This window comes from Acanthochromis polyacanthus, chromosome 4, assembly GCF_021347895.1.
Source record: "Acanthochromis polyacanthus isolate Apoly-LR-REF ecotype Palm Island chromosome 4, KAUST_Apoly_ChrSc, whole genome shotgun sequence".
Taxonomy (NCBI): Eukaryota; Metazoa; Chordata; class Actinopteri; family Pomacentridae; genus Acanthochromis; species Acanthochromis polyacanthus.
The window spans coordinates 42356300-42379191 of record NC_067116.1 but is presented as its reverse complement, the minus strand read 5'-3'; the positions used below and the strand labels follow the sequence as shown (position 1 = coordinate 42379191).

The 22892-nt window shown below is 39.8% G+C and overlaps 1 protein-coding gene and 1 long non-coding RNA gene across 2 annotated transcripts; both read left to right on the top strand.

The window, feature by feature from the left end:
* Positions 1-135: 135 nt before the first annotated feature.
* On the top strand, positions 136-4497 carry LOC110951300 (uncharacterized). Its single transcript, XR_002595717.2, has 3 exons — positions 136-349; positions 2203-2241; positions 2724-4497. It is a non-coding gene; the product is annotated as an uncharacterized LOC110951300 (long non-coding RNA).
* Positions 4498-11386: 6889 nt separating this feature from the next.
* On the top strand, positions 11387-19638 carry LOC110951305 (C2 calcium-dependent domain-containing protein 4C). Its single transcript, XM_022194284.2, has 2 exons — positions 11387-12037; positions 12905-19638. The coding sequence occupies exon 2, from the start codon at positions 12953-12955 to the stop codon at positions 14213-14215; it is 1263 nt and encodes a 420-aa protein (XP_022049976.1). The 5' UTR covers positions 11387-12037; positions 12905-12952; the 3' UTR covers positions 14216-19638.
* Positions 19639-22892: the final 3254 nt, after the last annotated feature.

The window sequence follows — 22892 nt, the reverse complement described above, 5'->3', positions numbered from 1 at the left end:
CTCTGCATTTTCTGTGTTCTCTTCCAGACACTGAAATGACACGAGTGGGTGAAACACACATTTAGCTGTGAAAGGTAAGACTTGTGTTCTTCCTTTTCATTTTCGCTTTGTGGGCGCTTTTCTAAGACTCTTTTTAGTGTCTGAGGAAAGCACATGATGAGACGTGTACACAGCAGTCACCCAGCTGCAGGGTGGTGGAGACTTTAAAGGATTTCCTGATGCTTTCTATGTTTTATGATATAAATAGACATCTAGGAAATGACTCCTCTAAACAGACGTGGTTTTTCTTTTTCCTTGTTTTCGGCTTCCATCGCCACTCCAGGAAGTATGGATCTTGGAACAAACTCTGGTAAGACCGTTTTGTGAGGTCTGCTGTTGGTTTGGCTTCACTTTGCGTTAACCCTCCTGTTGTCTTCATTTACAGGCACCAAAAAATATTGTTTCCTTCTCTGAAAAAAAATCCAAAAATCCAGCAAAAAAATCGCCCAAATTTCTGAAAATTTACAAAGCATTCAGGAAGAAAATTCCAATAAGTCCTTAAAAGTTATATTTTTAAAAAAAACTAATTTGCCAAGAAAATTCTTGTAAATATTTTTCAAAAAATGAGTAAAAATCCTCCAAAAAAATCCTAAAAATATCTAAAGTGATTCCATATATATCAGTAAAACTTCTAATATTTTCTATAAGAACATTCACAAAAAAATCAACCAAATTTCTGAAAATTTACAAAACATTCAGGAAGAAAATTCCAATAATTCCTTAAAAGTTATATTTAAAAAATATTTTTCAAAAAATGAGTAATCTTCCAAAAAACCCTGAAAATATCTAAAATGATTCCTTATATATCAGGTAAACTTCTATTTTCTTTAAGAACATTTGCAAAAAATTAACCAAAATCCAGCGAAGTTCACTGGATTTTGGTTGATTTTTTTTTTTTTTTTTTTTTTTTTTTTTTGTGTGAATGTTCTTGAAAAACATTTTTTTTCCACCAAAAAATGTTCGAAGATTTCCCAGAAATGTTGAAATTGTGAACATCAGAAGTTTCACTGTGGAAAATATTTTTTCTCTCCACATTTTCAGACTTTAAAACGGGTCAATTTTGACCCACAGGACGACACGAGGGTTAAATAAATAAATGCAATTATTTCTCTGCTGCATCTTCCGTAACATGAGAAATGTCAGCAAAGATAATGGCAGTATGGAGGTTTTAAAGCTTGCATGTATACTGAGTATTAATAATCAAGAAAATGTGACCAACATTTTATAATTCTGTCTTCGCTAAAGTGAGAATTTCTTGCTTTTCTGTGATTTTTAGACTAAAAGTCTATGCTTTTGGTCAAACATTTGACTCAGAACTGGATCATAATTCTTAGAAGTTTTAATCGATTAAACACTTCTGCTGATTGAAGAAATAATGATTTAATTGATGATTATCAGCTACGTCCGGCTGCCTCACTCTGGTCTGATTGTTCACATTTCCCCTTTTTAAACCAACACTCCTGTCTAATAATCTGACTGCTTAATGTCTGTATGAACTCCCTCTCTGTAAAAGAGTCCACAGCGATCTTATCAGGTTGAACCGAGTCACATTTCTGCGTCTCTTTCTTCTTCAGCCAGGAAAAGAAAAAGCGAGATTCGCTGGATTTTGGCTGATTTTTTTTTTTTTTTTTGTGAATGTTCTTAAGAAACATTTTTAACATTTCATTTTTTGCCACCAAAAAATGTTCAGAGATTTCCCCAAAATGTTGAAAATGTGGACATCAGAAGTTTCACTGTGAAAATATGTATTTTTTCCCACATTTTCAAACTATAAAACGGGTCAATTTTGACCCACAGGATGATATGAGGGTCAATATGACAAGATTAGTAGATTATATGACGTAAACGCTTTAAATTTTAAGGTGATATTTTTCATCTTCACCCATCATTTCCGCAGCATCTCAGGAATCAGTGAATTACTCAGCAGGGATGAGCTTTTACATTTACTTTTTTACGCTTTTTCTTCTTGTAGAGACGAGAAACAGACTTTAAGGAACTTTAGCACACTCGTATCATGTCTGAATAAAACATTGCTGCTCTCTGTGCAACTTTCCTGGAAACAGAAACAGGTTTTGTGTCATTTGTAGATTGTTTTTGAAAGATCCAAAGTATTGCACAAGAAGGAAAGTCGTAAATGTTCATGTCACTGTGTTTTTCTTACAGATGCATTCAGGAAGAAAGTGATTCTGCACAAAAGCTGAGGTACGACTGTTTATATTCTCCCACAAACATGTCAGTGAAGTAACTATTTTTCTAACTGAAAGCGAGTAAGTCGCGTTGTGTTCACTGCAGACAAAAACCTCAATTTTATGGTGCATTTCAGCCTTTTTTTTGGTGTTTAATAAACTATATCAGTTTTTAGTTCATTAAAGGGCATTCGTTTGCACAGAAACACCATTTTTTTTCAAAGCTTGCACTGCTTTTCTGTCATGTTTTAGCATGTTCAAACTGACTGATAAGTAATCTGAACCCTCATTCCTCCTCTTTAGAATTCAGTTACTTTCTCTTAAACACCTCTAGAGGGCAGCAGCAGCTCGTTTCTCGCCACGTTCCTGCTGTCTCTCTGTGTTCTGCACAAGCTTGACGAGCCACAGAGATGACAGATTTATGAGTTTCTGACACCAACGCGAGTTTGTAATTTGATTCTCTTAATCTAATAAAGTGCTTTTCTCTTGTTTTCTCAGCTCGTACCTGTACGATTCTGCAATCAGCATCACAAGCTGGAGTGTTCTTCCTGCCCGTCGTCCTCTGAAACACACAGAAATGGAGTAATAAGAGCCAAGTACAGTATTCCACCCTCATCTCAAAGTGTCCTCTGTAAATAGACCGCCAGCACACTAGGTACACAAGCATTAGGCAAGGTGTATTCCTGAGGATTTGTTTTATTTTTAAAGAAATGCAGTGCTCCCAGTCAGTCCAAAATGTTGATACAGTTTAGTTTTGGCTTTCTCTGGAGAGTATCTGTGTGGGGACAATTATTCTTCACCTATTAGTGTGCAGAATTATTATGAAACTACATGGAAAAACTAAAAATTTCTCATCTCACTCGTTTATTTTTATTTATTAGAGTAAGAATAACAAACAGATGACCAATGCAGCCCCGCCTCTTTTCAATAGCTATCCATGGAGTCTGTTAGTTTCTTGATCTGCTCAAAGATCTGTATTGTCTTCCATCACTGTAAATCTTATCTTTAACCCCATATAACCATTTGTATCATATTTGATGCATGAGTTTCTAAGACAGGAGTGTCCAACATGCGGTCCGCGGGCCAAAACCGGCCCTCCAGAGGCTCCAATCCGGCCCTCAATGTGTAAAAATTACAGAGAAGACATTGACTGCAGCTTTTAAATTTGTAAAGCTGTGAGTTTAATATAAATTCCTGACCATGACAAGTTGTTTTGATCACAAAGCAAAATACTAGATTGCTCATTGGGTTTTTTTTTTTGTCATTTTGTGTGTCATTTTTATAATATTTTTTCTTATTTTGCTGGGGTTTTTTGCCAGACTTTTGTGGTTTGTCTCGTGTTTTTGTCGTTTTGTTTCGCGTTTTTGTCGTTTTGTTTCCTTTTTGTCTCGCTTGTGTTTTTTGTCTTGTTTGTCATTTTCTGTTTTGCTTTGTGTTGTTTTGTGCATCATTTTGTGTTTTGTTGTCTCACTTGTCTTTTTTATATTGTTTTGTTTCTTGCTTTTTTTGTCAAATTTTTGTCTGTCCATTTTTTGGGGGCTTTTTCACTTTTTTGTCAAATTTTTTCCCTCTTTTTTGTTTTGTTTTGTCTGTTTTTATTGTTTTTTTGTCATTTCTGTCGTTTTTATCATAGATTAAAATACCTGTGACTAAATGTTGTTCCTCTGTGGACACTCTGTGACCTGGAAGTGGTCGTGTGTAAACGATAAACTGAGACATAATATTGTTGAAACTGAATTTATATTTCTTCAGAAACTTCAGGTTGTTCATAATGTTTTGGAAAAAGACGGTTCCTTAAATGTGAACCTCGTCAGAACGTACTTTTTTGCACGAAACGGAGGACAATTTGCGATTTGTCGTTATTATTGGTTAATATGCTGTAATTTTAGTGGTGTGGCCCATTTGAGATCAAATTGAGCTGATCTAGAATGAGTTTGACACCCTGGTATAGGATGTTGATCACTTTAGGCCACACCCCCTCATTACACAAAGACACATCACCTGATAATGTGTGTAAATCCAATTAGCATTCAAGTTTCTATAGCGTGGATTTGGAAAATATGCATGAAAATGGCCATAAGATCAAGATACTTTCCTACTAATTGTGCCCACGGTGTAAAGCTCACATGTTGTCTCTATATACTGCTCCTTCCTGTGAGTTCTATGGTTTTATTATCTCCATCTTTGTCTTCCTGTGTAAGCTGACCCACCTATAGCTGCCTGTAATCTGGCGCTCGGAAATTAAAATCATCAATCCGTGAAGGAAACTCCACCTCCTGCTGTTTGATTTTAAGGGCACACAAGAGATAGATAGATACTTTATTTATCCTCATAGAGAAATTGTTGTATCCGGCAGCTCATATAAAACACCTAACAAAACACATATAAAACATGTAAAACATAAAAAGGGCAGCCGAGTTGAAAGTGGGGGAGCTATGAGGAGTTATGTATTCTGATGGCTGAAGGGATGAAGGATCGCCTGCAGCGCTCCGTCCTGCAGCGCATTGAAAGCAGACGGTCGCTGCAGCTGCTTTTCTGCTTTTCGCTCTTTTCTCCAATCAGTGTCCCCCCCCCCCCCACACAATCTTTTTGTCAAACATCCCACCGGTCTTCCCCCACGAGGAAACATCTCTACTGCAGAGGCCGTTAGACTCGTTTCCCGTGTCGACAGGTCTGACCTTTTGCCCTGCGTGTGTCCAATCCAAATGCCAGTTCAGTGGACCAGAAAAAGCAAGACACTGAGATGGTCCTGGCATTTGCAGGATTGCTTCCCCTCTCTGTGGTTTCCTTCATTCCCTGCACTGTTTTTATCTGAAAGGACAACACGTTGCTTAAACTGCGGTTCATGAAACCAGCTGCTGGATGAGTCAGTCTGTGTCTTTTCAGATGAAAGTGCTCCGTGCTCCGCCGTCTCCGACTTTTATCTGAGTTTCCTTTATTGTTGTTAGGAGCCTACAACTAGTTTCTGTAAAATACTTTGGCCAAACTTTTTAGAAGTTCACGTTTTCAGACGTAGGAATCGTTTAGCATTTCCACCCTCAAAAAACGCCTTGCCTGGAAAGCAATTTTTAGGGTTCAATATCTCCAGAAATATAACTTCCACAGACATGAAATATGTTGAAGAGACAGATGGAATTATTTCCAGCAGATCGAATGACACCAGCAGAGGTCAAATTTTCAATTATTGAACAGAAAGACACAAAAGTGGTCTTTGGTCGACATCTCACCAACATTTAAGGCCTCTACCATCAGTAGCTAGTATGACAAGACAAAGTCAGAAGTCTTTGCTATTTGCCCTGCCAAAATCTTGATGTGGACTGATTTGTAGCACCACTAAAACTGGTTTACATATTTCAGGACCAATATCTCTTGAACTATAAGCGAGTTCTGATCATTAGGCAGTTAGATGGCAGGGAACGTTCCTTTGTTGTGACTGTTAGGCCTTGGGCTTCACTGTTCGTCGTCAGCACATCGATTGCTTTACCTTGCTGTCTCGTGTGGTGATGCTAATCCGAAGCATGGATGACTTTGTAAAAGTGTTTGTAGAGGCACCATGTGAGGATTTTATAGATGAGTGTACAAAGGATCAGTTAATAAAGAACTAAAGAGACCGCAAAGGCGAATTCTAAATTTAACGGATTGAGAATGAAAGTGTTTGACATGGTAGAAGTTGTTCCTGCCTCTGAGGGTGTTCAGAGCTTTTCTCCACCATCGTCAATGACTCCTGGTGTCGGATTAACCTCCAGCAACACAAGGAGTTACTTTTGTTACGTACGAAATTAGAAACGGAGAAGGAAGTTGCAGTGGAGAAAATTAGGCATGGTTTTGAGTTGGAAAAAGCACTGTCAGCTGAGAAAAAGAGACAGGAAGGTGAAAATGCAAGATAAAAAATATCTCTGATTAGAGAGGGAAAAGTTGCAGCCACAGAGCCTTTGTTTTTCTTAATAAATAATGTTTTGTTGCAGTTAAACCTCGGCCTAAGAGCCACTTAACAGTGTCCAACGTGAATAGAATCTGATGTGTGGCTAGTCAAGTATCCAGTTTATAGAGACGAGGACGACAAAGGCTGTATGTTGTAATTATATGTGCAAAGTTAGAAGTTGGGTCCATGTTGAAATTTAGCAACATATAAATTTTAATTTGCGTTACTGAATGTTCCCATTCAACTAAAATATTCGACAAAAGTCAGTTTGTGTCGTTTTAGATTGTGTTGCTGCACCAAACGTCTCCGGTTTCGTTCCTAGTTTGCTTTCAAGACCCAAAAATAAGTTTTGTCATATTTTAAGGGAATTTTTAGTTTCCTATGCTTTTAGACTTCAGATTTTTTTGTATTTTCACTCTTAAAACATCTTACTTGGGTAAAAATGTAGTCTGTAGACAACATTTCATCAACCTTTGAGATGTTGACCACAAAAACTGGATGTCCATGTGGTCTTTATGTTGAAGTTTATCAGTTATTTTGCATTTTCCAACATTCTCATACAGCGAAAATGTTTAGCATCACTTAGTTTTGAGTCTCAAATGACAAATAGATAAACTCTAAATGAAATCTGAGACAGTGCAGCAACATGTTTCTTGAACTCTCTCTGATCCAGATGTTCCGTCCTCTGGTCGTCTCTCTGGTTTCACACAGTGACCGTGAGTCATGTTTCTCCATCCGTCCGTCCAGCTGGTAGTTTGGCAGCGATCTCGAAGCTCCCAGAGACCAGAAGGCAGCAGAGTTTGAGCCTTCAGCGACCCTCAGAAAGCTGGACGGACTCTGAGTAATGAGCAGGCTGACTGAACCGAAATAGAGCGGAGAGGTGAAGAAATGTGATCTGAGAGGACAGGGAGCCGGTTATTGAGGAGGCAGTGGTGGGGGGGGATTGATCCATGTGTCAGGGTGTGATGGAGACGTCTCCAAGGCAACAGACGTTGTGTGGAAGGAAGACAGATGGCAACAATGAGAAGGAACGGAGCAGAAATGGACCTTGTGACGCGTTTCTTTCTGTACATGCTGAAATTCACTCAAACACTGAAGAACCAAACCTGGAGCTGCTCCAGACCTCCTGCTGGGCTGTTGTGTTCACGCCCCAACTTCTGCTTCCTGCCTTCCCAGGAGGCCAATCAGACGTCAGCAGAGAAGATGCAGGACCTCGGCTTTGCAAGTGATCTCTTCTTCTTTTTCTACACAACCGGGTCACTTCTGCTGTGTTGTCTGCCGACGCACATCTGGATTATTCAGCGAGGAAAGAGCGCCTTTGAACGTTTGAAACGGCCTCGATGTTCCTCACATTTTGCAGCTGTGAGGTCCGGCTTCTTAATGAGAGCAGAACAGACACATTAACCTTTTCCAGAAGATCCTCAGACACTTGTGTATTGATCTCATTATTTTGTAGTAGGAAGCTGTTAACAGCATGAAGCTGGGGTTTGTGCACGGCGTGATATGACGTTCAGATATTCCTCCAGCAGATGTTGCTTCAGTTTTCATCTGTGTTGGATCTTTTTTTTTAAGTTATTGCTCTCATTTTGTTCATTGTGATGAGCTGTAATGTCCAAATACTGAAAAAATGATTAGTCAGTGGAGAGAAATTATGATTATTGATCATTTTTCAAGTAAGATGGGACAATATTTCATGGTTTTGACTTCTTCTTTGTTTTGTTTTAAGTCTAAAAGCCAAAAATATGGAAAAAAAAAAGAAAATTCTGATGATATATACCAGGAAACTACATCAATTGATCAATGCAATGAAATATTCTTCACATTTAGATTCAGTTTGCGCTGAAAATGAATATAAGTGCTTAATTTACTACTACTCAGTCTCTGTATTGGTGCTTCTTTGCTGTATGTATAGTTTTGAGCCAGCAGATTTTATTATATTTTCAGAAGACTTAGAAGAAATTTAAAAAGGAACAAAATGCATTATTGTTTTTTTTTTCATTATAGAAAATTCAGTTTTAGGAGTTACAGGAATCAATGGAAACTCAAAGCTGCTATAAAATATGTGGTTTTGTTCACAACTGCACCATAAAGAAGCACCAATTAAAAGAATATTCACTAATTAATTAAGTGCTTATATTTATTTTTAATGCAAACTGAGTCTAAATGTGAACAATATCTCAAACAGACTCAATTTAAGTGCACTTTTCTGTTATATGTTATTCTAATTTTCACATCTTTCTGGGTTTTAGACCAAAATAACTTACTCTCTGGGGAATTTTGAGCATTTATCACTGTTTCCTGAAGCTTTCTGACCAAAAACTATTATGAGTTTGTCAAGAAAAAGAAGGACTCGGTTATAAAACTAACTAAAGTGGCAGCGTTTGTGGTCCTCTTCAGGAGCGTAACCTGTTGAGTGTTCAGAGCGAAGAGTGGCTCCGGCTTCAGATGACAGACGGCAGCGGGTGAAGGTTCAAATGTGCCTCTGCAATCTATATGGTAAGTGGCTCCTCACAGGTTGATTGCATCAGACAATGACGTGTGGAAGGACCTCTGAAGCCAAGAAGTGTAATTATCTCCACTCGGGCTCACACGGTTTACAAGCCACAGCTTCCTGATGCGTGTCCAACTGGTGGCAGCTAAATACCGCTAGTGCTGCTGGTTCAGGGCCACATTCAGCCCAGTTTGATCTCAAGTGGGCCGGACCAGTAAAATCAGAACATAAGAACCTATAAATACTGGAACTGAATAATAGAATGTTTTACTTTATGATCAAAACAACAAAAGCAAGACAAAATATTACATAAATGAGACACAAAATGACAAAATATGAGACAAACGACACAAATCAAAACAAAAAAGAGACAAAATACTAGACAAAAAAGCTACAAAATGACAAAAATCAGAGGTGCAGAAGGTGTTTTGGTGGCACAAGGTTACGTGCACAATAATAAATATTAAACGGGTGGATTTAACATCTTCACACCCGTTGCTGCAAATTCCCATCATCCCACTTTCATTCAGGCTGCAGCCCAGAATTTGAATCCGTTCATCCAGTGTGTATATTCAGTACTCGCCTCAGAACCTTTTACAAACACTGGTTTCTGGTGGGACCTAATTATTATATATCTGTGTAATAGATAAATTAACAATATATATGTAATCACTTTAGATATTTTTAGGATTTTTTGGAAGATTTGACTCATTTTTCTGAAAATATTTACAAGAATTTTCTTGCCAAAATTTGGGGGATAATTTTTTTTTATTATTATTTTTAAGGGAAACTTTGAAGGAATTATTGGAATTTTCTTCCTGCAGGTTTTTGCAAAATTTTTTTCTGAATTTTTAGATTTTTTTTCAGACAAGGATACAATATTTTTGGTGTCCGTACCATAAATGACAACAGGAGGGTTAATGCATTCACTTTTTAGCAAATGGAAACATGCAATATGAGAGTTAAATTAGTCCTTTAAAGCTATTTGAACTAGTAAAAAGAACTGGATTGGTTACAACATGAGGCACAGAGCAGGTGAAATGCTGCAGAAACATGAATGTAACTGCAAAACCTCTTAATGGACGTATATAAACTGACTAATGCAGCTTTTAGAAGCAGCTACAACCCTAAAAATGGTCTAAAAAAGTATGAAATGAGGACATTTTACATCCTAAAGATCTAATCTGGAGAGACGTGAGAAACTGTGAGGCCTTAATTCTGACTTTATTACTGAGAAATTCTAAAGAAGTGACACTAATAAATTTCCGTGGGTTTCAACAGGGGCTGGAATTCAAATTTAACCAAAACTCAGCAGCTCATTTGTCGCTGTTTTGCCGTGCGAGCTTCCAATTAGACGTGGCGAGACGGCCGACGGCAATCATTTTCCCTGCGAGCGTGGCAGAGATGAGCAGTCTGTTCACAACAAACGTTAGTTAGCCGCATGTTTGTGAGGCTGCTGTCAGCGTCACCAGGCAGCGAAAACCTGCACATTTCTGAGCCCCGGCCTGCCATAGCACTGACCCAGCCTCTCAGTCCACAGCACTTGACATGAAACCAGACAATCTGAGCAAATAACGTGTGCTTTTTGTCCTGCAGATCAATGAAGTCAGTGGGGCCCGTCCTATTTTAGACAAATGTATTTGTTGCCATAGCAAAGTTTCCAAGGAAACCAATCAGTCGGTTTAAACCCGAAGACGCACAGACAGAACAAGAGGACAGATAATAAAAAAAGAAAGGCTGCTATGAAGTGAACCGGACCACACAGGTGCAGCGGCTCCACGCTGCTTTGTCTGCTCAGCTGCTTGTGCTTTTCCTGTTCTCATAGAGAAATAAAATGATTTACATGCACACAAAAGCTCAGTGCTGCAGAAACACAAACCTGAGCGGCCTGAATGATGAACAAAGAGGCTCGGAGTGTTGACAGAGAACGACAGAGATGCAATAACAGGGTTTACTGTGATTTTTTTTTTTGTCAATTTACTGTTGTTTTGTAGAATTTCAGTTTTGTTGATCACTAAACAGAAAATATCTAATAATTGTAATAATATCTCATCAGTTTGCGTGTTGACGGTAAAAAACAAAAACAAAAAACAGACCTTAAAAAAATCTGCTTTTATTTACAAATGCTAATTGGTTCTCTTTTAACATTTTGCTATAAACTTTCACTCTTTTTACTGTATTTAAATCAGCATAACATATCCCTGTTTTACAGATGTCTGCAGTCATTTCAAAGATTTAAAAAAAATGCATGTTTGGGACTGAAGAAGTCAGATTTTTTTTAGCTGTTTTCTTAAATTTTACATGTTTTGTTAAATTACAGATGACCTCAAGTAAAATCACTGAAAAATGTATTTTTTTGCACATGTCCACATCTAAAACTTTTTTTCCCCAAATAGTAATTTGTTCTGTTATCATATGTGACTCTAAAGTAGAAGTTTTACTGTGTTTAAGTCAGTCTCAAATATTTATATTTAACAGCTGTTTGTTATTTTCATCATTTCTTTTGCAGTTTTTGACATTACAGTGTTCCACCTTTTTTTTTCTGGCACCTTTGCTGCTGGATTTTCACCATTTATTATGATGAATTTTTATTTTTTATAGTGTAATTTCAAAATAAAATACTTTCCTTAAAAAATAATAGAAAAGAATAAAAATTTAAAACAATGTGAAGCATAACAAAAATAATAATAGTAATAATACAGACTTGCACACATTTGATCCAGGGATTCTTTGGATTTGTTGGATTTTCTTCTTTTTTTTTCAGGTTCAAATCTTCAGCTCTAAATTATTCATATTGATTTACATAATTTATAACACTGTAGGGTTTATTATGTGTTGATATTCTAAGCAGGTAAAGTAGTATTTCATAAAAACATTGTTGAGTTTTAACCCTTAATATGTAAATAATCAGCCTAATCTACACCTCAGTTAACGCTGTTTGAGCTTCACCTTAATATTTGAACCTGAAGCAGAAACTCCAGTCATGTTTTTCTTCTTTTGGAAAGCACTTTGGTGCAACAGCTGTCCTTTAAATGATGTTTAGATTGTCTAAATAACGATAACTCGACTTCACTTGACTCTTAAACCCACTTTATCTGCCAAAGTCCGTTCAAATCCGCTGAAATTTTCCCATGAAACAACCATGTTCAAGCAGCATTCACCATAAATAACTGCTGCATCACGACAAACCGAACTGGAACATTCTTCTCAGATGCAAACCAGTGCGTTTCTGTCCGCTTCTGCTGGGAGACACGAGCAGTTTGATCTTATTGGTCCGCGGCGGCTCCGTGGCGTCTATAAAACGCACGACTGGAGCTGCAGAGCGGAGACGGTCTGAGGGCGCAGACACCTGTTAGCGCAGGAGTGGATGTGGAGCAGCGCGTCTTTTCCTGTACACATGTGAGTATTTTATCATTACTGATGGACTTACACACACACACAGGAGCAGTGTGGTGTTCCCACATTTCAGTTGCAGTTAAATTTCAGAGGTTTTGGAAACGGACTTGTGCGCAACAGGAGGAAACATTCAGGCACCTGTTGAACTGGATTCAACTTTTGCGCTTAAAATTCAATTCACGTCTCCTTAAGAAACAGAAAGATGATAAAATGCTCTGATGTTAGAAACAACCTCAGAAAGATTGAAATTCAACTGTTACAATGTTTTTTTCTGTATGTTTCACCGTGAAAAGCTCTACTATAATCATAAACTGTTCTTTTTTTGGAAGGTGTAGCTCAGAAATGTGGCAAAAATTAAAAATGTTGACTTTAAATTCAAGATAAGATATGAGCATGAAGATATATTCACATCAAGGACAGAATAACAAAAAAAAGAACCAGAGATTCTTTGTTGTTGTTAATGTTTTCCAAGCTGTTTTAAAACTAGTTCTGTTTAATTTGACATAAATTAGTTCAGTATAGTTGAATTCTGGTTGATTTCTTTCCAAGATTTCTCTTTATTGCCTTTTGAGATGTGTTAAAATAAACTGGAGCTCTTAAAAAATACATCCTTTTTGAAGCTGAAGTGCTTCGATCCACTGAGACATTTTGTTCTTCAGTCGATATCTCTAAAAGTTAAGCTCAGATTCAGCGTTCTAGAAATGTGCTTTTTCCATTTTACTCAGTCTTAATCCTGTAATTGCTTGTGGTTTAATCACAGGCTGGCTCCAGCACTACAGCACTCAGGTGTTATTTTTATCCTCTCCCTGTGGAGCGACTCTCCTCTGATCATTCACCCTCCTCCCCACCCATGTGTGTTATTAATTGCAGACACACCTGACTGCACCTCCTCCAGGCTTCCCACTGTCTGGTGGGACCATGTGGGTTCTGGATAAGATCCGCGGGTCGGTGGAGACCAGCATGCTGCGACAGGGAGACAACGGGGACAAGAAAGGCGTCGCCTACAGCAACGTCCTCACTCCAGACAAGATCCCCGACTTTTTCATTCCTCCGAAGCTGGTCAGCTGCCCCCCAGAACCTGAGATCCCCAACGTGAAGCCCAAACAGGGGCTGCAGCCGTCCACCTCCGAGCAAACCATCGGCAGCGGCAAGAAGATTAGCAGCCCCAGAAGCCCCAGAAGCCCGAGGCTTGTGGCCAAGCTTGCAGGAGACACTAAGAACTTACTGAGAGCTGCAAACCGCCACATCATCCAGATAGAGAGTGCTGATGATGTTGTGGCTGGAGACACCAACGCAGACCCCCAGTCGCAGACGGCCATGTCGCTGCCGTACGTCCCCAAGACCCAGACGTCCTACGGCTTTGCGACGTTGAAGGAAAGCCCCCACACTCGTCGTAAAGAGTCGCTGTTCCACTGCGAGCACACCAGTCCCATCACTTCCCCGAACACTCAGAGGAAGACCGGAAGCAAAAGCAGCGACGGCGGAAACCACCTGAACCCGGCTGACTTCAACACGTCCCACATGAACCCGTATCGATACTTCAGCGGTGGAGAAAGCGACACCTGCTCATCAGCCGAGTCGTCCCCCTTCAGCTCTCCTCTGCTGTCTCGATCAGCATCCCTGCTCAAGATCTTCACCCACGAGACTCAAGCCAAAGTGGTGAAAGCCAAGCGGACGTTCGCCCGCCACAGTTCCCTCTCCACCGACGAGTGCAGCTCGGCCGAACCGAGCCCCAACGTCCAGCGGCGGCTCCAGGTCCCGTCCCTTCACGGCGGCGCAGGAGCGTCCGACCACGGCCTCCATCGAGAGCACACCATCAACCTGCACAAGGGAGGGACGGTTCGGATCAGCGTCAACTACGACTCCGGCACTTCCCGCCTGCTCATCCGTGTTCTGGCGGCCGAAAGTCTGTACGACAAGCACTTCGACATCAAGAGCATCAACTGCTGCGTGTCCGTCTACCTGAACCCCGGAAAGCTGCAGAAGCAACGGAGCAACATCATCAAGAACAGCCGCAACCCCGTCTTCAACGAGGACTTCTTCTTCGACTCGATCAGCTCGATTCAGGTGAAGAAGCTCTCGGTGAAGTTCAAGGTGGTGAACAAAGGCACCAGCCTGAAGAGGGACACACTGCTGGGGGAGCGAGAGGTGCCTCTGAACAAGCTGCTGTCAGGGCTTTAAGTCCGGAGCAGCTGGAGGTCAGAGGAGGCAAAAACGGAGGATTCAGACTGAAAGTTACATTACATGTTTGCACTGCTTTCTATACACTCTGTTCTTTATTCCAGCTACCAGAATAGGTGAATATAAATATAAAGGGGGAGAAAATTAAGCGTTTCCAAGAAGTTAAACCAGTTCATATAAGGAAGAGTGGTTTAATCTTGGAGCTGAAAAAATACCATCTCTTGACGGACAGATGAAGGATCTACGTTCCCCTGGCTCCGTCTCTCAATAATGAAAGCTCATTAAACCAAGCTGGGCTCTGCAGCAACAGATGAAAGGTTTTTTTCTTTCTGAACGCGTCTCCCTGCCAACCCCCCTCCGGGTCTGGTTCAAAGGTGGGACGATACCTGTGCATCGGCCTGTTTCCGAGTCCTCGTCTGCGCCACCGTTTTATTATCGTACCGCCACAGAAATCTGCAGCGGCGGTTGCGATTCTGCATCATCTGCACCGTGTCGGGCTCAGAGACGCTTTTGTGAATCAGCTTTGAAGCGTCTCGGTGTCCTGATGTGCAAATGACCCTTTGATCCAAGCCACCACGTTCCGCCTCCTGCAGAGGGATGGCGAGGGACAAACGGAGCAGCCGCATTAGGATGCACATCTGACATACAAATAGAATATGATTAATCAAGGCTGCTGCCACCATGAGAGCTCATATGTACTGCTAAATAAGTTTCCTGCCTTTGATTTTGTGCTTAAAGCTGCCCTGTGGAGTTCCCTTGTAAAGCAACAAAGCAGCTGTCTTTATACTGAGTCATCAAAATCCACCGTGTTAATACCCGAACATCTTTATCGATGCCTCTTAGTGTGTTTGTTGAATGAAATCACCAGCAAAATGTGAATTTGGACGCTTCTTATAAACAAAACATCTTCTAACATTGCTCAGTAGCACTACTAGTGGTCAAAGTGTCCACAGGGTAGCTTTAAATTTCACTTTTCTTCCACTAACATGTGTATAATAAGAAAAATTTCTCGTGCAAATCAGCTTCTTTTCAAGTTTTTTGTCTGTACTGTTTGCAGTGCAACACTCATATTACTAGGATGATCTTTAAACATCCCAGCAAACCAATATTCTTAGTGTACGTGCTGATTTCTTCACATAAAACTAGTTTCTAGAACTCAATTATAACCAGAAATGACTTGATGAGATTTTATGCGGTGCGAGGTGCATTTGGGATTTTTAATATCTTTAATAGCCGCCGGTTATGTCTGTAATGGCATGAAACCCGGCCCAGAGTTAATGAACGTGGAGCAGCAAGGTTATAAAATGTCAGCAGTATAGATGAGAGCATTCATATATTCAATAATTTGACACACACGTTCATTTTGATGGATGAAATGATGCTCCGACCGCAGCCTGCTGATGTGATTAAATCTCGTCAGACTGGTTTTTGTGCAGATTCCCGACAGCAACAATGCATTACAGGCGGTCACATGACGTTTAAAATTCCTTTCCACCCCGCATCACTAAAAAACACTTGTTACATAACCGTAATCTGCACAGATCTAGATTTGGATCAGTCTAAGAATGTACCGATGTCTCTCTGTTTTTTGTTTTTTCAGCTGAAGTGTATCGTTTTTAAAGAAGTGAGCTGTACACTTCACATCATGCCCCAACTGCTGCTTTAACTCCTTTTTGGTTTATTTTTGTTAGCAACAGGACATGAAATAATGTTGTTAAAAGTCCCTTTTCTTTCTATGTGAACTCAATTTAACTGTCTATTTATGCAAGCAGGCTTTTGCCTTAATCTATATCGGGGGTTATTCCATCTAAAAATCACCAAACACCTTCTGCTCGACCATCTAAAATCTGCTTGAAACTTTAGTTCTTAATCATAAACTATGACTATATAAGAGGATATCATCAAACATCTAGACTTTTAGATATATCAAGTGCTTTCTGAGATTTTTGTTTTTTAAAAAATGCCCATCAACATATATTTAGCATGTTTTTTGTGCGCTGAAATTTGAGTCTGTTTTAGCAACATTATTTCAGGAACTATTACAGTTAAAACCTGAAGTTTTCTCTGTTATTTGTCATCATGTCGTTCATTTAGAATCTGCAAGACAAGTAGTTCAAAAAATTGTCATTATGGTTGAGCTGAAAAATGAAAAACCCCATCTTTGAGCATATAATAACCAAAAAATTAACAATGCAGAAGTCAACTAGTGATATTTTCTGAACCGTATTTAGCTGCATGTCAAAAAAAAACCTTGTACAATATTTGTTAATACAAAATTCTTGGTCACAAAAATTACAAAAAAGTTACCTGATAGAGCAGAAAGGACGGAAAGTTGTGGAATTTCAAGAATAATTCTCAAAATAGATGATATGTTAAAAGCTAAAACCTCACAAATATCTTCATTAATATCCACATTTTATGCCATGAAAAGCTCAGGCTAATCAGAGATGGTTGAGCAGAGATGATCTGAGATGCAATGACTCTGCTGGCAAAGTCTTGTGCGCATGTAAATGTGTTAAATGTCTGTAAGAGGGGATTAGAGCTGACTGGTGTCGCAGTGGGAACCAGCTGCATGACCTGAACACGTCACTGGTGTTTGCATGACAAAGTTTAATGAAACCCTAAAGCCTTACTGTGTGTGTGAGACACAGAATGTATGTTCTGATTGGCATGATTTTGTCCAGAGTTGTTACTTTTCTATGTAGTATTTTGTAAAAGAAGGAAAAAAAAAAAAGCATTCCAGTGGTTTGAAATGACTGTACATAAAACCACATTTGTCAGCCAATTATGCACCAGCGAGTGAGACGTGCTGATGAGAGACGATGATGTTTAACGAAGGATGTCGAGAAAAGAAACACGAGAAACGAGGCGACGAAGAAAACGGTATTATGTGCTTTGACGGTCTACTCCGCTGTCCTGAGGAATTAGGAGGAATTACAGCCTCAAGTGCTTCAGACAGAAAAGAAGTCGGAGAGATCAGAGCGATGCAAATTACGGAGGTTTTCTTACACGCTGTGCCAAAGGACTTAACTCTCACCTGGTGTTTGTAGCTCACTTGTAGCAGCGCTGTTGATGTGCTCTGTATGCTTCACACACACTGACACCGGTTTGTTTCGGTGTGACTTCTAATCCCTGCTGACAGTGCCTGCTCGTCGTAGATTTTATTCAAACTTCCTGAATTGTTACCGAGTCGCATGGTCAAAGTGCTTCAGTGGTGTCAGTAACTAATTTTAAGTGGGTTCTTTTGTGCAAGTCTGTGATTCTAGGTGAGGATTTGCTGCAGATGTTTCTCTGGGAGATGTGTTGTGAAGACTGTTTGATTGCGTCCTGATTTTATAACTGTTTGTTTTGCAGTTTGAGTGCAGGCTGAAAATGAAAGGCAACACAGATAATGCTGTCCTCAGTGGGACCGTGGCCTCTTTACAGGTTTAAAAATGGGCCTAAGCAGAACTTTATCAGTAAAAATCTCTCGTAGCTGAAAGTTTTTAAATGTTTCTTGAACTTTATTCTTTTTAACAAGCTCACCAAAACCCACAGAGAGATTATTTAATAAGGTCAGATCTCTCTGGCCGGTTTCATTACCAGCAAAAGGTTGCATCACTGCTGCAGTAACAGAAGGATCTGTTGAATCAGTTGAATAACTTTGGAGTCAAATCTGAAAAAAGTTTCCCTCTGAACTCCTCAGAATCAGCAGATTTTTTATGTAACACTAACTTTAGTATATTTAATGAATCCATGCTAAACTTTACCTTCAGTCTATGAATATTTTATAGGCCCTCAGAGTGCAGGGTTAAAATATGCCTGTATTTCAAAAATATTTTGACACAGATGGAATGATGTCTAGAGGGTGATCTGGTATCAAAACATAGACAACATGACACCTTTCATAGACTATAACTTGTTCTGACCAAACATTTATCTAAAATGCTGATATGAGTCCTGAAAGTTGACCAGAAATGCACTTTTTTAAAGTTTTCTCTGGTGAACTGTTAGAAGACATCCAGGGTACCAATGATTGTTTCTATGACTGTCATCGACATTGAACTGCTGCAGTTTTACTGTTGAATTCAATAATATAAGTTGGTGATATAAAAAGGAAACAAGAAACCGGTTTAGTTTTCTCATTAGGACACCTGTAGTGGATGTAAACATATTTTATGTGACGTACTTAAGAAGTTATTAGACTCAAGATGTTGGAAAAGCTCTGACAGTATTCATAGCATTAAAGTAAATGCTATGAATGAATAAATATAAATCAGCAGACTCTGTTTTTTTTTCCTGGAATAATTATTTGTTGTTGTCTTTCTATGATCTATATTAAACTGGAAACTAGAGGTGGTGATTCCTGATAAGCCCAGTTGCTGACAGTTCAGTCTCCTGTCTTTTGCCCCTTGCTGTTTGTTTAAAATGATCAGAAAAGACAAAAACAAATCCAAAAGCAGCTGCAAAAATACAGTCGGTGACCTCGCGAGACGGCTAATAGTCTCAAAACTGTCAGATGGAGTCAAATCTGAAAGGAAATATTGAACTAAAATGCCCGATGCTGCCAAAAAATAGCATGTTGTGACCTAAAAAACAAAGCAAAAGGTCGATCCTCTGTATAGTCGACATTTCAGGATGGAGTTTGTACAGAAGCACCATTTTTAAAGCATGACAGAGGTTCAGTTTTAATGGATTAGTTTGACATTAACTGGAGTTATGTGCAACTGCTTTCCAAAAATGGCAACCCTTCTTTTAAATGGTGTTTTGATATCATAACGTAACTGTTAGACACGTTTTTTTTTCTACCCGTTGTTGGTGTTTGATACAATAAAAGTGACCAGGATTGGAACTGTGAGAACTGTGGATACACACAGAGTGTGTCTGGTTTGAATGTTAACCTTTATTTGATCTATAGACCAATTACCAGAATTAACTTACCAGAATTAACTTTCCCATTACCCAGGCTGCTGCTGTGGTGGAAATCAATCTGTATATTTCTGCACTCAATCGCTGTTTAATTAGATCCACAGCAGAGGCCTGACTGATAGCGTTTGAAATGAGAAGAACATCGATATCTGCATGTGTGAGAGAAGCAGTCTGTTGGATGTTGTGTTTTATTGGCATTTACTTTAGTCACTTTCTATTTGTTCAGACCTGTTTTTTTAAATTATTATTATATTGTACATATGCTGGTGTTTCTCAAGTCTTCCTGTCTTGACAGGTTCACTCTGAAAAATGAAGCTGAAAAGTGCCGGTCCGTTACTTGATCCTGAATTCTTTGATTTCTCTCCAGATGTAGGTGACCAGTGGAAGTGCAGTTGCTGTTCTTGTTGTGTTTTCTGAACTGTGCAGGTAGAAACTTTTATACTGTGATGCTACAACCACTGGTTACTGTGTAAATCTGTGTGACAAACTTTAATTAAAGGTGAAATTCATTGAAATCCCTGGTTTTGTTGTTATTAACCACGCCTGACGTGTATGTCAGCGGGGTTACTGCATTTGCTTCGGTATCTGGCTGGCTGGGTAAGTGTGTATGTGTGTATGTCCGTTCAGATATCTCTGCAAGTGCTGAAGTCAGGATAATCAAACTTGGCACTGAAGATCGGTCTAAGGTCCCCTGCTCAGTTGTGGAGTTACAGGTCAGCAGGTCAAGGTCACAGGGGTCACTTAGCACATTTCTTGCATATTGCATCATTTGTATAGGAAGGGATATACGTAGGATGATCAAAATTGATACAGAGTATCATGCATGGGCGTGGTTCTGCCATCTACTGAGGCCTCATCTAGTTGGTGATGTATTCAGATGACATATGTGCCAGTTAAAAACAAAGTAATGCAAATCTGAGAGATTTTATAATCTTGGCGCAAAGTCAAAGATGTTTCCAGTGTTGGACGAGATTGCCTCTTGTGTCCAGTCTTGCTATTCGTGGAGAGGATCGTGCCCGCTTTAGGAACCTCGTTTTTTGGGGGGAATTTTACAAGACCGCAAGAGTCAGAACCTCCAGTGATCCCTCTATGGGAGTTTAGGTATCTCAACGCCCTGTTCACAAGTGACAGGAAGTTGGAACAAAGATGGACAGATGGATTGGTGCAGCATCAGAAATAATGTGAGCATTTTACCGGACTGTTGGAGTGAGGCGTGAGCTCAGCCAGAAGGCGAAACTCACGATATACCAGTCTGTCTTTGTTCAAACTCATACCAATAGTCATGAGTTCTGGGTAGTGCCTGAGAGAATAAAATTGGGTTTCCTCTGTCTTGTAGCTGGTCTCAGTCTTATGGTATGTATCTACAAAGGTGTTCTTAGATGCGAGAGGTTGTGCCGCTTTCCAACACTGGATGCTCGATGATCGTGAAACTTTTCAGCATCACAATAAATAACTGGTATGTGTGGAATCCAATGCAAATGTTCAAACTGCACCAACATGGTGCCTCATGTGGAAACTTTCACTTTTACTATTAGAACAGTTAATAGAAAAATGCTCCTGAAAACATTTATGGTGATAAGTAAGTCATGCAAATGGTGAATCTTTCTTCATTTTACATCATCATCATTTTTTCTGAAGTTTCCTGAAACATTTAGTGGTGACTGGATGACCCTGATTTGAAAACTGAAGCTTAGAGCTGAATTGTGTGCACATGTTCAGTGGGTATCACAACGCCATGTCTTTTGAAATGTATTGTAACGTTAAAACAATGCATTGCATGGCTGCTTACATAGACAACAAACAGGAAGTGTTAAAATTATGGATTCAGTGGATGAGTACCATTAGAGCTAGAGACAGGCGCTCTGAGTCCTTTTTGACTAAAGAGCCAGCTGAGGTGATTCAACGTCTGGAACATCTGGAGGATTTCTGTGCAATTGGGAAAAGAAACCAGCATCCAGAGCATACTAGAGGCATGACAGATCTCATCTGACCTGAGAATCTCAAGATCCACCAGGCGAAGCTGCAAAACGTTGCTGGGAAGAGGGATGTCTGGAAGAACCAGCTGCTGCCACAATGAGCCAACCCTTAAAAAGCTGTTAAAAATGGATGATTGGCAGAAGAATTACCTGCTATGGAATGAGTGGAGGGTCCTGATCAATCAAAACCCTGTTTGTTTTTGGTGCGAATCCCTTAATTCTAGGCCATATTCCATCGTTTGTGGTTTTCCATCGGGATAACTGGACACACATTTCATCTGTGGATCCTGAGTGATGATTGAGATGATAAAAATATCAACATGACCCTCCAGGCTTCCCTCTGACTGAAGTTCTCAGTATTTTCAGTCATCAGGGCATCTCCACCACCTAATATTCCCTCCTTCCCTCATGATTCCTTCTAATCACATAATTCACTTCAGTAATGTGACACTTCTGCTCCTCGAACAAACCCAAAGTCCTGTTAATGATGTCCTCCCACCTCAAATCCCATCTCCAGGCTTCCTCCTCCTCTGCTCATGTCTCTCCTCTTCCCTGAATTAGCAGTAACAGCATCCACAAATACAGAATATTAAACTAGACAGCTCCTCTGTGCCATCTAAACCTGGCAGAGGAAAAATACTGCATCGTCCCCATGAGCTCCAGGAGGAAGTCATGGATTGTAAGGGAGGAGCTGAACGTATAAATAAAGTATGTGGGAGGCAGAAACAGACCAGAACTGTCAAACACAGCAGGAATCACATTTCTGTTTCTCTGCATGCTCATCTCTCTTTTTTACTTTAAAGCTGCACTGATCGATATTTTTATATTGATAGAAGATGGGGAAGTGAAAGCGGTCGCCTGTTGTGATAAACCCACAGCTGTGACCTAACCTGGCAATAGCCAAATTAATAATTGTGTAGTACTTGATAGTACTCCACAATATCAATCTGGGACCGCTCCATGTAAATCCGTTCGGAGGAAAGAGGCACGGATTGGACAATGCAACAGTATGTCCCGCCTCTGACAGGTTTGTTTTTAGCCAATTGCGGCAAACTTTAATATGTCGTCACAACGAGCGGAGCCAATTGGTAGATTAAACTCTTACCAAAACCCGTAGATAAAAAAGCACAAACATCTTTACCATCCAGAAATGCGCAAAGCGCCTCTCGTTGTTCTTCCTTCAAACAAGCGATAGGAGATTCAGCTAAAACTGACTTAATAGCAGCATCTACACGATCGTTGTCCTCCATTGCCGTGTTTGTTTTGATCTACTGGCGCTTGGTGTTGTTGTCACACCCGGATATCCCGCCCCACACACGAATACTGCTGCGTGATTGGCCGCGAACCAACTTGGTGCTGTACGAAAAGTGAAGGCGGGAGCGGAGCAAGATGGTTTCTTGAGAGATTTGTGAACTCACAAATATCGCAAGAAATCTACTTGCTGGCAAGGTCAGCTGTGACCGACTTAATGAAAAATTCTGCCGTCTTTACGTTCATTAATTTATTTAAGGAGCAATTTTAAGGTTTTTGGTTTTACTGTTGTGGATACTTGCAAACATTCGCCTCATGCTGGCTGTAAAGGAAAAGTTAAGAGATGACTGTTGTGGAAATGCCGCCATGACTTACAAATAATAGGACTTTTTAGGGCTTTTGGTAGATTTATTCCATTGCATTGTGGAAAAAAATAAATCTGTCCAACATGTCTTTCACTGTCAAGGAAGAAAAAAAAATGACAGCATATTTCTAACATGACAGCGGATACAAAACCTTTTTCCTACTGGCTAGCTGTAAAC